Source organism: Peromyscus californicus, unplaced genomic scaffold, assembly GCF_007827085.1.
Source record: "Peromyscus californicus insignis strain IS unplaced genomic scaffold, ASM782708v3 Scaffold_7__1_contigs__length_154581171, whole genome shotgun sequence".
Lineage (NCBI taxonomy): Eukaryota > Metazoa > Chordata > Mammalia > Rodentia > Cricetidae > Peromyscus > Peromyscus californicus.
This window is the reverse complement of record NW_026294595.1, coordinates 103,353,452-103,371,538: the sequence shown is the minus strand read 5'-3', so window position 1 is coordinate 103,371,538 and position 18,087 is coordinate 103,353,452. Positions and strand designations below refer to the sequence as shown.

Here is an 18,087-nt window from a genome sequence, read left to right as displayed (position 1 = left end):
TCTCTCTCTAATCTCTCTATCCTATCTATCTATCTATCTATCTATCTATCTATCTATCTATCATCTATCATGTGTATGGGAGGAGTTGGGGAGCAGTGGGGGATGAATGCGATCAAGATACATTGTACAAAATTCTCAATGAATTAATACAAATATTATATATTTAAAACAATAATATGTAGATAAAGATATATTTTAAAGCCCGAATTCTATCTTTGGAGTTGGAGAGATGGGTCAGAGGGTAAAGGTGTTTGCTGGCTGCCAGGTCTGACAACATGATCTCTGGGAATTACATGGTAGAAAGAGAGAACTGACTCCTGTAAGCTGTCCTCTGACCTACACACACACACACACACACACACACACACACACACACACACACACACTTACACACAAACCCTCAACCCACAACAAACAAAAAGTGAACAAAATGTAAAACAATTTAAAAAAATCTTACCTCTATCTTTGCCATTTGATGATGCTGTATTTCGTATGAATCACTGAGTTTATTTTACAGAAATTTATTAATCATCTGAGCTGGGCAGATTGTTATTATTTTTTTTTTTTTTTTTGGTTTTTCAAGACAGGGTTTCTCTGTGTAGCTTTGCGCCTCTCCTGGAACTCACTTGGTAGTCCAGGCTGGCCTCCAACTCACAGAGATCCGCCTGGCTCTGCCTCCCGAGTGCTGGGATTAAAGGCGTGCGCCACCACCGCCCGGCCAGATTGTTATTTTTTAAGCCATTGTTTCTCTAAATATTTTTCTGCCTCCTTCCTGCTCTGTCTTCTGGTGTGTTCATGTGTGTGTGTTTGTAAGTGCTCTGTCTTCTGGTGTGTTCATGTGTGTGTGTTTGTAAGTGCTCTGTCTTCTGGTGTGTTCATGTGTGTGTGTTTGTAAGTGCTCTGTCTTCTGGTGTGTTCATGTGTGTGTGTTTGTAAGTGCTCTGTCTTCTGGTGTGTTCATGTGTGTGTGTGTTTGTAAGTGCTCTGTCTCCTGGTGTGTTCATGTGTGTGTGTTTGTAAATGTGCTGTTGCCACACAGGTCTCCAAGATCCTGTGGGTTTTCTTCATTCTATTATATTCTCTTTGTTTCTCAGACAGAGTAACAGAAACTGGCCAATATTCAAGCCACTGATTATTTCCTCTGTCCAACAAATCTGCTTGGGTGTTAATTAATCAGTTACTCTCCAGCGCTACAATTTCCACTTGGCTTGTTTTTATAATTGTCATTTTTTTTTTTTTTTTTTTTTTTGGTTTTGATTTTCCCAGACAGGGTTTTTCTGTGTAGTTTGGTGCCTGTCCTGGATCTTAGTCTGTAGAACAGGTTGGCCTCGAACCCACAGAAATGCACCTGGCTCTGCCTCGCGAGTGCTGGGATTGAAGGCGTGTGCCACCACCGCCCAGCTATAATTGCCATTTTTTTTTTATTAATACTTCCTGTTTAGACATCTGCTGTGGGATGTCTTTCTGTATACTGTGAATATGTATTGCTCTGATTGGTTGATAAAGAAAGCTGCATCGGCCTATGGCAGAGCAGGATAAGGTTAGGCGGTACATTCAGACTGAAGATGAGATGAAGAAAGGTGGAGTCAGGGGAGATGCCAGCCCGCCACCCAAGGAGCAACAAGATGCCAACAGACTGGTAATGCCATGGAAGTGTGTTAAGTTATAAGAGCTAGCTAACAAGAAGCCTGACCCATAGGCCATACAGTTTATAAATAATGTAAGCCTCTGTGTGTTTACTTGGGACCAAGTGGCTGTGGGACTCAGGTGGGAGAGATTCGTCCTGGCTGCAGGGCCGGGCAGGACTGGAGAAACTTCCGGCTCCAGACATCAGCCTCGCGCTTTGGTTTTAGGACACCGTTTCTTCCAGCTCGTTGACTATATTTCAAATTACTTCAAGTATTTGTCTCAGGGGGGCTGGATTTCAGGCTGGGTGGGGATGAGAGAGGTGGAAGTGCCCTACCTACCTGCAAATACCATGCTGTGGAGTAATCTTTTTATGCACTGTGAAGATGTGTCTCTGCCAAGGTGCTTTCTGATTGGCTTAATAAAGAGCTGAATGGTCAATAGCTAGAAAGGAAGAGGTTAGGTGGGACTTCTGGGCAGAGAGAAAAGAAGAGGAGATGAATCTAGGCGTGGAGGAGACAGCAGAGGAGATGGTGAGGAAGCAGGACATGCAGGAGGAGAGGTAAAATCCACGAGCCATGTAGATGAATAGAAATGGGTTAATTTTATAAGAGCTAGTTAGAAACAAGCCTAAGCTAAGGCTGAGCTTTCATAATTAATAATAAGCCTCTGTATCATGATTTGGGGGGCCTGGTGGTACAGAGACAGACTGACTACACATGCCTCATATGTTTGGGTCTGCTTCTGCCTCTCTGATTCCCCAAGATGTCAAACTCAGCCCCCCCAATGCCATACTTGAGCCTGCTAGGTGAAGGAGGAAGATGTGGAGGAAGCCCTTCCAGACCAGGCGACACCCTCTTCTGGACGTGCAGCCTCCCACTGTGCAGGGCGGGCAGGCATGGGCTGACACCAGGACTGCCACGGTGTGAGCCATGGAGTGGACAGCGGGCAAACGATCAGCAGGAACAAGCCAGTACTAACCTCCAGTACTGACCTCTGAGACCTTCATCCACCTGTCCCTGATGAAACCAGCATCTGGAAAGACCATGGGAAGGAGAAATCCAAAATGGCAGAAGTGTAGGCCAGGAGGAACCAGACTTCGGTACTGACTGGAGCAGAACCATGAATTCAGACAGGACTATCAGGGATGTCCCTCTGATGGTCACATCTTGAGATGTTGAGTCTTAACGGTCAATTCGATTGGATTGAGAGACACCGAGGTGATAAGTAAAACTTCTGAGTGTGCCTTTGAGGGCGTATTCAGAGGCCATTAGAAAACCAAATCAAGGTTTAATTCACAGATGGATTCAATCCATGAAGGGACTATCAGGAAGGGGTGGAGCTAAGGAAAGTGGTTGATGTGTGTAGGCCTTTGGGGAAATGTCCTGGCGAAGACGCATCTTCTCTCAGCCTCTTTCAGCCATCTCTTCCTGCTTCCTGGCCACCACGAGATGAGTCTGCACACACTCCCACTGTGTCTGACCTCGGACCAAAAGCATTGGATCCACCTGACATTGTGCTAAAAACTCTGGAACCATGAACCATAAGCTCTCCTCTATAACTGTTTCTGACAGGCATTCATCACAGTCACGAGAAACCTGGTTACCATAGGCCTAAACAAACAAACAAAACAAAACAAGCAAATCCTCACTCTTCTCATAACGACAGTGCTGTCCAGATGAAAAGTGGGGTGAGGGGTGCTCTCCAACCTGTGTTGGAGGGTGCCTGAGGTAATTAATGGGACATTTTTATTTTAGAAGTAAACTTACAGCCCAACAGTCTTCATATTTACAGTTGCCATCCCAAAACCAAGGCCCTCAAAGCATGCACCCATGAGCCTTTGAAACAAGCATCAGCTGGGAAGAGGTTTAGCAGGGGGAAGACCCCGATTGGTGGGATGAGACAAGTCTTTCTAGTCATCTAGGGCATTGCCAGATATGTCTAATACAGATTGAGAATTTGGGCCCCCCAAACGTTCCCAAACCCAAAACTTTTTGAGTGCCAAGATGACCCCACAAGCAGGGTTTTCCGCGCGTGACCTCTGTGATAGGTTACAGTCAAAATGAAGGTGCACTATAACTATTGCCGTCATCAGTACATGGGTGTAAAGTGAATATGAAATATGAATGAACTCTGTGTTGGGATTTGAGCTTTATTACCAAGATCCTTCATTCTGGATATGTAAAAATATTCTAATACCCAAAAACAAAACAACCTGTCCCCCCAAATTTGGAATACTGTTGGTTCTACACAACTCGGACAAGAGATATTCCACATGTAATGACAATCTTTCGGAATGGAGCTTCAACAGACCTCCAACCCCATTCTACTCAGGAGTATAGGGAACGATATCTGGTATTTTTGATGCTTCTGCTGAGCTGGGGCAGAGTCAGGGACCTGGGCAAGCCCAAACATCACCTGCTTTCTCTTCTTACTGAAGCAGCCATTTTTCTTGAGTAAATACTCTTTGGGTTGTTATAACACTGGCTAATTTCCCAAGTTTTGTGTGTTTTTTTTTAAGTTGAGGTTCCATTTTTTTTTAACCTTTTTTGAGGTCTTAGTTACTTTTCTATTGCTGTGATAAAACACCATGGTCAAGGCAACTTATCCACCACAGAGCAGAGAGGACACTGGGAATGGTCTGAGTCTTTTGAAACCTCAAAGGCCACCCTCAGTGACACTTCCTCCAACAAGGGCACATCTAAGTCTTTCCAAACAGTGTCACCAACTGTTCAAATGTACGAGCCAATGGGGGCCATTCCTATTCAAAACCACTGCAAACCTTCAGACATTTTTATCTTTTCTTTTTTGCCTGATGTCACCATTATTCTTTATTTTGTTGAGCAGACCATTTAACATTAGCTTTCTTTTTTGAGAATTGCATATATGATACTGTTTTTCACATTTCTATCTCCCCCCAAACCCCTCCTGTGCCCCCAACTCCTTTTCAAATCATAACCTCTTTTTTTTTTTTTTCCGAGCTGAGGATCGAACCCAGGGCCTTGAGCAAGCGCTCTACCACTGAGCTAAATCCCCAGCCCCTCATAACCTCTTCTTTAATTATTACTGTTATCTATATTTACATACACACACATGAATACACATGTGGGGTCCATTTAGTGTTGCTTGTATGTACATGTCTTTAAGGCTTACCACCTGGGACCTATCAGGAGGTTCATCCTTGGAGAAGACTGATTATCCTTCTCTCAAGAGCCATTAATTGCTTGTAGTTCTTTACCTAACAGTGGAGTCTTGTGACATTTCACCTATCCAACAGCATGTCACCTGATGTTGACATGTTATTGTGTAAATCTTGTTTAGACAATCATATTGTTGAGATTTACAGTGTTCTTGCCATATATATGAGATATTATAGCAAGTGCCCTGGTCCTCTGGCTCTTACAATCTTTTTGCACTCTCTTTGACAATATTTCCTGAGTTTTAGATTGTATGGGTTCTGTTGTAGCTGTAACAGTTAGGGCTGGGTACCTTGTGGTCAGTGGTTCTCTGAACTCTGACCAGCTGTGGATGTCTGTAATAGTCTCTATCTACTGCAAAAAGAAGCTTCTCTGATGAGGAGTAAAAACTAACTTACCTATTGGTACAAGGATAAGTACTTAGAATGCAGCTAGAAATTATATCAGGGGCTAGAGAAACGTCTCAGTGGCTAGAAATACTGATAATTCTCCCAAAGGACACTGGTTGAGTTCCCAGCACCCACATGTCAGCTAACAACCATCTGTAACTCTAGTCCCAGGGGATCTGATGCCCTCTTATGCCTCTGTGGGCACCAGGCATGCATGTGTACATAGACATACATGCAAGCAAAAACACCCATTCACATAAAATAATAAAAATTTTTTTATAAAAGAAATTGTACTTGTTTAGGAAAGTGGTAATAGTATGTTCTCCTCTAGGGTCCATGACCTCATAATGAAGTTGGCTGGGTTTACAGTATCAGGTACGAAGTCCCCTCTATTGAGTGGCCCTTATGTCCAAGTATGTGGCTTCTCTCTTGGTTAGCCCCAGGACACAAGTGCCACTGTTGTACCTTGGGGATATCTTGTCATGCAGGTCATTGTGTTCTGTCATTGTCACAGCTGGGTAGGACTATTGATTGCTTTTCTCCCTCGGCAGTTTGCACAGCAACTTTGCATACTCTGAGAGCTAGTCCCCAAGGAAGGGGCTTCTGGGTCAGTTCCAGCTGGGGATTCATCCAAGTACTGTTTCCAAAGTGTGTGGTGTCTTTGGCAATAAGGTCTCACCCCCAAGTTCTGGAAGGTAACAAAGGGTAATGGCAATAGCATATATTGTTTTGGGAGTCTTCTCGATTTCCCCAACCGACAGTTTGAATGGAGAATTCCTATGCTTGGCACTCAGGTTTATGTTAGATGGTCTATGGTTCTTGAGGAAAGAATTGTTACCCTAAATGGCATAATTCCATTCAAAATCTGTCAATCTTTCTATCCATCTACCTAATCTATCATCTAATATGTGTACACACATGTGTATTTTTAAATTAACATAAAACTATGCTTCTCTAAGGGTTTTTCAAATACCTTAATGTTATTTATCCCTCATCCCTCTCTCCCTTTGTACTGGCCTCCCTCACCAGTTTCCAGCTAAATTCTTTCTGCCCCCTTGTCTTGGTTGGGGTTTCTATTGTTGTGAAGAGACACTCTGACCACGGCAACTCTTATAAAGGAAAACGTTTAATTGAGGTGGTGGTTTACAGTTTCAGAGTTTCAGTTCATTATCATCATAATGGTGGAACATGTGGCATGCAGGCAGACATGGTGCTGGAGAGGTAGCCAAGAGTTCTACATCGTGCAGGCAACAGGAAGTGGACTGAGACATTGGGCGGTATTTTGAGCATATGAGACCTCAAAGCCCACCTCCACAATGACACACTTCCTCCAACAAGACCACACCTACTCCAACAAAGCCACACCTCTTAATAATGCCACTTCCTATGAGCTTATGGGGACCAATTACATTCAAACTACCACCCCCCCCCCCTTTTCCCATTTCTCCCCTCCAGCACCTGTGTCCGGCTACCCTGCTCTTTAGAGCTCTTTCCTCCATTATTTTGTGTGTGGGACTAGGAATTGAACCTAGGGACTCATGCCAATCAACAGATTTTAAAAGTCTGACATTTAAATACGTAGCAAGCGCTGGGCATGATGGCACACACCTTTAACTCAGCACTCAGGAGGCAGAGGCAGCCGGATCTCTGAGTTTGAGGCCAGCCTGGTCTATAGAGTGAGTTCCCTTGCAGTCAGGGCTCTGTAGACAGAACCCGTCTATAAAGGTAAATAAATAAACTTTTTAAAATGTAGTATGCTTAGTATATTTAAGGTCTTTTCTTTCATCTTCAAATTCGCAGACTGACATTTAGTAAGGAAAAATGCATTTATGAGACGGTTAAAGGAAAGGAAAACCAAATTCTTCAGGGATGGTGTGTGGCACCACCTGCTGAATAGTTTGGGTATGTCTGCCTGTGTATAAACTGATTTTGAGCAACTACTGTCAAGGTTATTTCCTTTGAGTTCAGCTTCAGGACTGCCTATGATAGAAGGGATTTGACTGTGAATCCATGATCACTTCAGGGGGGTTTGTCCTGGGCAACTTCCCTTCAATTGAGTCGGTCAACCTTCGAATGTTTCAGGTGGAGTTTCTTAGCAACGGCCTCCCCACCGCCCAATCTCAGCTGGAGCTTCCACATCTACCTCAGGGGCCTTAGGAAGGCTGCACACCAGGCAGGCCCTTTTGTATTGCCTTCACATCTGACTAGCCAGTAAACAAAACTCCCCCTCTCCCAGAACCGTGAGGACAGTCTCTCACAGACAATTCCTGCTAGATGATGCTTGCCTCTTCGCTCTGCCAGGAGGGTGACGCTCACCTTTACACCAAGGGGTGAGTTATAGAAATATACCTCCTTGAAACTCGGGTGGTACAGCAGTGAACAAAGCCTGGAGCCCTGCAAACACTCCTGGCCCTCCAAGATTATTGCTGTTATCAAAACAGCTCAGGCTTTCCTCTGAGAATGTCTGTGTTGTTTCCGCACCACAGCTCAAACCTGGAAGCATGTCTGTGAAGTGTCCCCTTCCTGCTTACAGCACGGTGTGCTTCATTCCTGTGCCCTAAGGCCACACTGGCTTCTCCTTTTTTTCTGGTATCATGTGTTTTCTTCTGTTTGTTTTTTGAGACAGGATCTCACTATATCACTCTGGCTGGCATTCTCTATGTAGAATTCTCTATGTAGGACAAGCTGTCCTTGAACTCACTGAGATCCACCTGCCTCTGCCTCTGGAGTGCTGAGATTAAAGACGTGCGCCACCACACCCAGTTTACATACCTTTTCTTAAGGCACTGCCGTGCTTTATGTATTTATTTTTAGTGTGTTTTCCTTTAAAAAAACATTAGGAGAACAGAAGAGCACGGGGGCAGGGCTTCATATCTCCCATAATCCACTGCCCCCAAACAACCTAGTATTAGTCTGTCTCCTGCAGAACTAGAGCAGTGACAGGCATATGACTGTCACTTTCTACACTAACTGGCAGACTGGTGTGGCTGTATGACTGTAAGACAACATACCCAGAAGCAAAGGCCACCACTTCAGGGTCCAGCCTCTGAAGTTTCCTGGCTGTCCTTGCCTTTGACTGGCTGGATGCAGTAGTCTTGCTTCCACAGATGGAAATAAACTATGGGGTCCTCCAGGGCCATACTCTGCTCCTCCCACCTCTTCACCACCCAGAACTGTTACTTGACCAGGTAACCTTTATTTATGTTTGTTTGTCAATACAAGGTCTCTCTGTGCAGCTCTAGCTGTCCTGGAACTCACTCTGTAGATCAGGCTGGCCTTGAACTCAGAGATTGGCCTGCCTCTGTCTCCCAAGTGCTGGGATTAAAAGTGTGTGCCACTATGCCTGGTTCAGATAACTTTTTAAAACCCCATCTGTTTTTTTTTTTTTTTAAGATTTACATATTTTGTGTCTGAATTCTTGCTTGCATGTACATCTGTGCATGTACATGGTGTGCAATGCTCTAAGGCCAGAAGAAGGCATCGGATCCTTTGGGAACAGAGTTAGGGACAGTTGTGAGCTGCTATGTGGGTGCTGGGGAAACCCAAGTCCTCTGCAAGAACAGGTGCTCTTAACCACTGAGCCACCATCTCCAGCCCCAGATAACTTTGACTTTAATTTTCTGAAGGGCTGGAATCCAGCTGTGGTCATGGGACCAGAACTCAACGGCAGCGCAAGCTGTGGGGCCGTTTAACACCGTGCTCCTCATCCCTCCGCAGATGTGCCCTTGTTCATGCTTCATCTATGTACTTTCTGTTATCACACATTCTTCATTTTCACTCAGAAGCTGAACCCACCCTGTAAGAGATGAACTGGCCACAGTTCACTCACTATTCTTGTCTGGTGTTGACATTTAGCTTGTCTTTACTTTGTGTGTGTATGCAGAAACCTTCTTCTGTATTTTCAGACATCTTTGAAAACATCAAGAGAATTGGTATTATTCAAAGGTCTTAAACATTCTCACAAAGACCAAGTCAATGATGCCATCATGAATGAGCACTCTCATTTCATTAGGACTGAGAGGTGACGGGTCTCTCGCTCACGCTTGTGCGCATACACACACACACACACACACACACGTGCATGAATACGTACAAATGCACACACAGGTGTACACACTTAGATTAGCTTGAGTTAAATAGTCCCCATTCTGTTCTGCTTTATCACACCTGAGGCTGAACGTTCTTCTGACTTTTAGCTCTTTGAAAGAATTCTGTCCTGCTATCTCCTGGAGTCTGCATTTCCTACAGAGTTTCATGAGGCAGCACTAACAGATAATCTCAGAAAACAATCTCCAAATGTCAGAAAGCAATTTATTAAAAAAAAACAACAACAAATATTAAGGCACAAAAATACAATTTTTTCAAACAAAGGTTCTTTAAATTGTGTTCTATATTCAAAGAAATTTCTCCCAAATAATAATTTAACCTTTTTAAATAGACAGTATATTTTTAACCTCTAAATTTTTCTCCCCAAAGAATGAATATTTTCCTAGTTCTAAAGTACTTAATACAGTATCAAGTTCCTGTCCTATAACATACACTTCCTTAAAAATCTAGGTTTGTCACTTACATACATTTGTATGCTCAGAATTTCATATATTAAACTTCCTCTGATAGGTGTAAGGCTTGGTGTTTTGTATTGCTAACTGCATGCTGTCAATCACACACAGACATGAGTATCAGAACAGGAGACAAAACCTAGCAAGTCTCTCTCAGCTTCAGTCATAGACAGCCAGGTCAACAGCCTCAAATCTCCTTCAAAAAGGGTATATAAATCAACTTTGTCTGTACACTTCAAGCCTAATCTTGACATTATAGTAGTCCGAACATGATGTGCCATAATCCAGAGGGAGAGGTGGCACTTTCCACAGGATAGGAAAAGTTAAAAAACCCGAACAAAATCCAAAAAAAACAAACAAAAAACCCAGGAAAAGCATGGGGGCATCCTACCATCTCCCAAGCTCACAATGTCCATCTCTTGTTTCTTATTGAAATATTAATAACTTCCCCAGAAGGCACATGTTTAAATATTAACCTAATTCAAATCATGAAAAATGTCTCAAGCAAACTTCATACATCATCAAAATCTAACATGAACCGTCTAACACGAAATCTTGAGCACAAAACTGGAGCCTTATCCTCACAACGATCAATTAAAAGAGAGGCCCATCCAACAGCATCCTGAACAAACTGAGCTGGGCACTGGGACAGTCCCAAGACGGACAGTCTGGAGACTCGGGGCAGATGGGGAAGGAGGCTGAGGAGCTGCATGGCGGCCCTGGGGGACCTCCCCGTCCTTGTGAACTGCACTGACAGTTCAGGGACACATGCTGGGCTAAGGCCCCCCAAGAAATACTCAACTCAGGCCCTGAACACCAGCACCTGCTCAATTATCACTAAAAGCAACAGACACCACATACACCCTTCCAAAATATTTCTAGAGAGGTTAAGATGAAACTCCACTCTCCGTAGATGGAAAGAAAAGTGTTCATTTCAGCCTGGAGCTACGCCACAGGCAGCATCATTTGTCTTCCTGGTTTTCTGTTGTTTTGTTTTTAGAAACACTACTGAGGTGGTGTCAAAAGCATTTCTCTGGCCATCAACCCCCCCCACACACACACCCACCCTACTCAGTGTGTAGCTCCTGCAGGCACGTGGGTTGTGGGTCAACTGCCTCACCCCGTGAGGGAAGGGCATTAAATACAAATGTAAGTGGGCCTCAGTGGTGCATGCCTGCAATCTTAAGAGATTCACAAATCTAACATCAGCCTGGGCCACAGCGACACCTGCAAACCCTGCCCCCCAAGGGCATCTTCAGTTCTCAAACAACTGGGTTTGAAGGTGGGCTATGCCAAAGCCCAAACGGACAAGCACACAGGGAAACCGAGTGGACAGCAGCCCATCACGATGGTGGAAAGTGGCAGGAGCAATGGAGCCAGCATGGCTGAACTGGCCACTCTCCCCTGGGAAGTGCCAGGAAGCAGTGAGTCTGTGAACCGGCCTTTCTCCACCAGGTCAGCCAACACCGCACAATTTCCCAGTGTTCACTAGGAAAACACGTTTTTAAGAGATACAACTTCAGAATATATCTCTACCAACCCCTCTGAAATGAGTACGCAGGAAATAAACTCAGTAGACTTTTGAAAGAAAGGTTTGGTTGTTGTGTCACAGTGAGAATCACTGCAGGTTATGGTGAAGTGCTCCTCATCAGATTTTCATGTTTTCTCAATTATTCCAAGTTGTTCTAATTCACAAAGCCAGAAGTTTTCCAGAGAAAAGCCACAAGACTCCACCTTTCATTACTAAAAGTCCACTAGCCTGGTAACTTTGGTCATGAAAGGAGCATTCATTCACATTTTCATCACACTACATTCAAGTGCCTTTCAAGTCTAGAACATTCTATATTTAAAAAATATTAGAATAGAAACTTTCAATCATACATTATAAACATAATTTAACAAAACAAGGTGTAAAATATGGTTGAGGGCTGGTTAATTACACGTTGATGCATGGTATAGTTAGATGTTTTTATCACAGAACAGAAACACCGAGAATGTGCAAGTCCCCACGAGGCTCACAAGGAACAGCGCACCGAGGGGCTGGGAAGAAAGTGCTTTAGGGGAGCCACATGGCCAGGGGTCACTGCGGAATTAGCAGCAGCATGTGTACCCGTGGCCTGCAAGTCTTTGGACATACCCTCAGACGTCTCTGTGCACTTGTGTTCCCGAGCTCAGACTCCACGACGTGCAGTGCATGGTGGTATTTACAAATAAGAGCTTTGTGTACACCAACAGAAGGGACAAGATTAAACGGATGAGCGTGCTCATGTTCCAACAGTAAGTCACTTCAGTGTAAAAATCGACTGAAATTATCACTACAAAAGATGAACACTGTGCGGACCACTCAGGAGACTCAGTCTCGAAGGTGAGAGGGAGGAGTATTCATAGAGATTCTTTTCCTTTTTGTCTTTTTTTGTTTTTGCTGTTTGTGTGTTTTTGGAGACAGAGTCTCACTATGTAGCTCTCTCTGGTTGTCCTGGACTACGTAGACCAGGCTGGCCTTGAACTCACAGAGACTCGACTGCCAGGCATGTGCCACCACACCCAGCTACAGATTCTTTGTTCTGGAGAAAACTGAGAGACCACAAATGCGCATGTCTGTAGCTGTCACCTAACAAGCATCTGTGCACACCTCGTTAAGACTTATCAGATTATTTCCAAATTCAGGCAACATAATGGCAATTAAACTGACTGAGTCAGTTTTAAAGATGGCTTTATGAGGGTGGCAGACCCTCCCACACCTGAATTCTTCATTTGCATACACAGCCCTCCAAGACAATACAGTAAAACATGTATCCTAGCGAAGCCGTCGGTTTTGATGAGACAGGCTTTTCCCATCACTCGACTGCAGGTCCCAGTCACATTATCTTTTCTGAAGAGAACATTTTTTCAGCTATTTCAGATCTGGTCATAATTTCCTAGAAAAAAAAAAAAAAGGTTAAGTGTCAATTGTTGGGGCTACATCCAGAACTACCAAAATGTTCTAATCTTACAAGTCACTATATTTAATCTTTTTAATAGACCTAACTCTGGGGAAGTATCAAATAAGATAAAAACCATGGCCCCCACACTCTCTAATACAATAAGTCAATTATTAGCCAAGGTTGGAAAAGGTCAGCTTCCTTCTACCTACAACTGAGTTTAGGTTCTCTGTGAGAGGCAGAACCAGAGCTAACAGGGACCTTACACGAGAGACTTGTCTCTTGTTACTGGACCCAAGAAGTTATTTATCATGTCAAATGATGACAGTGCACCACTGAATAGCCTCCCAGCCATCCCTGGGGCTGTAGGTCCCGCAGTCTATCACGGGGCAAGCCCTCCTCCACAGCCACCAAGGAGCACAGCGCTGCGTCACAGCCACCTTCCTTCCGGCTCTTATGCTCGCCCGCCAACACAGTGCACACCACCTGCTAACTGCCACCCGCCTCTGTACGAGCCAAGGCTCGTCACTTACCCTTTAATCCACACACTGAAGATGTGCCCTGCCTTGGGCTACCCTGCAAAGTCTAGTTGACCAAAAACTAACTCCTCCACAAAACCTTTATTTAAATGTCACGCTTATTTAGTAAATAAAGCTGGAAAGAAACTATTCCAATAAATTATCTACATCTGTCAGAAGCTAAACAAATGGATACACGAGGCCTTAAAAATCACAGACTTGGGCGGTGGTGGCGCACGCCTTTAATCCCAGCACTCGGGAGGCTGAGGCAGGTGGATCTTTGTGAGTTCGAGGCCAGCCTGGGCTACAGAGCGAGTTCCAGGAAAGGCACAAAGCTACACATAGAAACCCTGTCTCGAAAAACAAAAAAATCACAGATTTTCAAACAAAAATCTCACGAAAAGCCTCTTCCCTTCATTTACACCAAGCATCTTTCATCCTGCTTCCGCCTGCAGTGAAACTTAGCCCACAATCCTTCACACTTAAGCCAGCTGTGTCCTACTGCCTGCTCAGCTGGTAATTGCTTCAAAAGGTTATTTTCAGAATTAACTTCTGAAAGACACTGTGAAAATGAAAACAGCTCTAAGGAAATAAGCAGAAGTAGGTTTACCTCATCTGAGTCCACTAACACTGGGAGAGCTCTGAAATGAGAGAGACAAGAACAGTGAATCCCACAAGAACTCTACAGCCAGTGCTGTGGGGGCAGCGGGGGTGGGGGTGGGGCAGCAGGGGGGCGCAGCGGGAGGGACGGGGCTTAGGGGACTGGCAGTGTTCTGCCTTCGGATGACAGAAAGGGACTCATTTAAAAACTGCATTGACATCTTCCTAGATGTGTGCAATGCCCAGAATGTGTGTTCCTTTGAAAATGTGCAGTCTAAATTAACAGAACTATTTAAAAACTCTGAACTTTAAATAGAAACAAGCTAGGACAAGGGCAGTCCTACACATGGGCAGTTGGTTAAAAACTCACAGCAGTATTCACACACACCCCACACCCCACTCCCCATGTACTTGGCTATTTTTTCACTTTAACAATTGGCTGGGTATCTGCCACTTCACTAGAAAACTCAAATTTCGTGCCTTTGTGAAAATGAGGAGAGATAAGCACCACATTATTAAGGGTACTATTTTTTTTTTACAGAAAACATTTGTTTGGAGAAGTAGTTATTTACTGTACGTATTAGCAGGTGTGTGCATGGCGCACGGGTGTGGGCATCAGAGGGCACTCAGGGGCCAGCTCTCTCCTTAACTCACTGCCTTTGCCTGATGTGCCAGACGCACACACACCTAAAATTCCCAGTACTTAGGGATGAAACGTAAAGAAACTTGAGGCTGGGGAAAAAAGCAAATACATAAAAAATAAAACCACAGTGACACAAAACTAAGTCCCCATAACACGCAGGGGTGCGAACTCAAGCAGACTCCTTCTAAAGTCTTGAAAGGTCGGGATGGGGAGACGACTCAATGGGAAAGTACCCACCAACATGACCTGATTAGATCACTGGGCCCAGAGGAAGGGAGGGCACCAACTTCTACAACTTGTCACCTGACCTTTGTTATAACCTCGGTGAGCATGTGTGTGCACGTATACAAATGGATGTAAAAAATGGTTTTACATATGTCTGAACTTTTCTGTAATAAAAAATTAAAACAAAATAAATGATTCTGAAAACTGTAACCAGAAAGAGAGGTAGTTAGTTGCAGGCTGCTAGTACTGAAATACTTATAGAGTAGAAAGGCAGGAAAAGGGCTTTGGGGCTGTGTTCAGTTCTGTAAGAAGTGACGGTGGTCCTACACATGTTCATGCACGCATGCACACGCACACACACACACACACACACACACACATGCATCACACACAGAGTTTGAGAAACATCCAACAAAATCCCCTTAAACTACAGTCTCAGGTTCAAACTTGAACAGAGGATACTTACACATCTGTGAATGAAGAGGGAATATTTTCTTCCACCCACTTCAAATCTTCATCCTGTAGAAATAAATATTTATATTTAGTATTTGCTAAGTATCACCTGGAAGCATACATTTTTTGGTAGCATGCTTGTAAATTCAGACTGAAATCAGATGCACGGCGTCTGTTAGTACTACACGTGCTCCAAGGAGCTCAGGACATCACCCACCAAGTGTGACCACACACCAAGTGTGACAGTGTTTCAGAAACAGATAGAAAACTGCTGATTTTTCTGTATCTTGGTTTTAGCTAAGTATATTACTGTTTTTTCCCACTTTTATTTATTTACTTTTCTTCATCAGTTTATATCTGGGAAGGGTACAGCGTCACATGGATTCTGTGTCCAGTGGCCTTTGCATGAAGGCTGCTTTGGAAACTGTCATGAACCATGCCACTGTTTCCACGGGCCCAAGCTACTTCTCCCTAGATCACTCTGTTTTTTTTTGGTGTGCCTCCAGGAGTCACTGTGTTGTTTTTGCTTTATACACATGAGTACATCTCTTGCTCAAGTAGAATTCAGCTTCCTCTTGGGCATAAACACCTCCAATTTTAAGAAGAGCTGTGTGCTCTCTCTGGTTCCCAACACCTCACACATAGCCAGCAAACACATGGCCTTGCCCCACAGCCTTCCAGACAGATTTGCCCTTTTAGAAGTCCTGTTCCCAGCAGGCCCCAGGAATCTGCCTCCAACGTTCAGCAACAAGAACTTCCCTCACCTCCACAGGCACCAAGATGGCGGAAAAAGCCTGTTCTTTTTCTTTTTGTCTCAAAAAGTCAAAATAAAAACGTAGAATAGATTTGTAAGATAGAAAACAGCAAGGTTCACTTTGATTTTTTGCTTCTACCCCTCATTATCCCTAATGGACAATACTCCACCCTCAGCAAAGCACTGAAATGGAGTGTCTATACCTGTGTCCATATCCTTACTCAAGGCAAGGAAGGCCAATCAGCTGGGGTAGGAGGGGTTTCCTTCTAACAGAAACTGACTTCTAGGTGTCAATCACATGGAGAAAAGAGAAAGGACAGTACAACAGAAATCAAGTTTTTCTTTCCTGTGGACCCGGGTCACTCTACTGAAGCAGGAAGCACCTTGCTGGCTGAGAGAAGGCAATAGAGTCCTGTTTCTGTGAGGGGGTCCCAGGCAGAAATTAGTAATGAAAAGTAAAATCTCTAACTTCTAATCAAAAGCCAACAACACTTAGTTTAGAAGAATGAGTAGAAATCCTTTGACATGTTTGCGACTACTGAGTTTTAATAAACTGATAAGCAACATAAAAGCAAAATACTAACAAGTTGGAAACGTTAACACAGCTTAAGTATCCCTCATCTAAAATTCTTGGGGCCAGAAGTGTTTTAGATTTCACATTTTATATTTCCAAGTATTTGCATACACATAATGAAAAGCATAGGGATGGGACCCAAGTTGAAACATGAAATTCATTTATAACGCATATGCTTTACATGCAGAGGCCGAAGGCAATTTTATACAGTATTTGTAAGAATTTAGCAGAGGAAACCAAGTTTCACAGTAGTTTTTCCACTTGTGGTATCACGTTGATGTTCAAAAATTTGGGGGCTTTGAATTTTCAGATAGAGTGCTCTACCTGAAGCTCTAATACCAGCTAAGTAAAACTAGAGATTTTTAAAAGCTTAAATTACCATGAAACTACTCGAAGAATACATTTTACAGATTGCCAGAAGTCAAAAGAAGGGAATTTGTCAACTCCAACTGAGGACAGTGTTGTCACACAGCACTTATCATGGAACTCCCACACATTTTATACAGCATCATTCCGAGGCAGCGGAATGCAAGGGTGTGTAAGGCTTCATTCTGCTTCCCTGCGATCACCATCACTTCTGTGCACAGCAACAGACGTAAGGTATTTAAGACTCATCTTTGATCCAGGGGTGGCAGTGCAGGCCTTTTATCCCAGCACTCAGGAGGCAGAGGCAGGCAGATCTGTGAGTTCGAGGCCAGTCTGGTCTACAGCGTGAGCTCTGGGTTCGGTTCCTTGCACCCCAGTGGTGGCTCATAACCAGCCATAACTGCAGTTCCAGAGGCTCTGACTCTCTCCTCTGGCCTGAGGGGACCAGGCACACACATGATGCACATACATACATGCAAATAATACTCATATACATAAAAAAATAAATCAAATAATTTATAAACTCATCCCTGCCTTATATTCTACATTTTATCCATGCTTTCATGGTTTTAAAACTCTGCTATTTTGGAAAGTGAACGGGACATAAGAAGTCCTTTTCCCAACAGGTGACAACCAATATCTAATGCAGTTTCAAAAGAAATTGCTTGGATATGCTGAAAAGCCACACTGACTTTTACCAAGACAAAGCCTCACCATGCAGGACGAGCCTGGTAGAACCCTGGCCAGCACGGACTCAGACACAACAGGGCGGCGAGGCCTCAGGTGCTGCACCTCCAGCAAAGGCCCTGACTAATGAGAATAGACAGCAGCGGCATCGCGGCTCCGGGCCTGACGTACAATGGTGCCTGGAAACAGCTAATTTAATAACACCACACCTTAGCAAAAGCTCCTCTGACAGTCAGTGACTCTGACATGGACAGACTCTAAGGTATTAGACAGAGACCCCACTAAATACAGATACTCACAAAATTATCAGAAGTAGGCTTAGCTGTTCCGTTTGAAACGGTTTTTGAGGCTCTTAGTTTTATTCCTTCAGCTACAATGAAAAACATCACAGAGACATATAAAAGATCACAAAATTATCCTTTCCTCTGTAACTTCACACTTAATACCTAATAAGAAAAAAGATTATTTTTTAAAAGAGTTAGGAGTAGCCACTTTGGCCAGGGGAGTAGCTTTAACATGCCTTGGGCTCTGGTAACTGTATTTCACAACAAGCTGGTCTGAAATGCACTTCCCCA

The 18,087-nt window shown here is 43.8% G+C and overlaps 1 protein-coding gene and 1 pseudogene across 2 annotated transcripts in view; both read right to left on the bottom strand.

Annotated features, from left to right (window-relative positions):
• Positions 1-9,503: 9,503 nt before the first annotated feature.
• The window catches only part of Tmem87b (transmembrane protein 87B), a 41,942-nt gene continuing 33,358 nt past the window's right edge, over positions 9,504-18,087 (bottom strand). For both annotated transcript variants that reach the window (XM_052723389.1, XM_052723388.1), the window contains exons 16-19: positions 17,812-17,882; positions 15,145-15,197; positions 13,821-13,851; positions 9,504-12,689 (exon numbers count right to left, since the gene is read on the bottom strand). In XM_052723389.1, the coding sequence (XP_052579349.1) occupies positions 12,630-12,689; positions 13,821-13,851; positions 15,145-15,197; positions 17,812-17,882 (215 nt within the window). In that variant the 3' untranslated portion in view covers positions 9,504-12,629. The remainder of the gene's footprint in view (positions 12,690-13,820; positions 13,852-15,144; positions 15,198-17,811; positions 17,883-18,087) is intronic.
• LOC128102522 (60S ribosomal protein L35a-like) lies at positions 15,204-17,661 on the bottom strand (annotated as a pseudogene).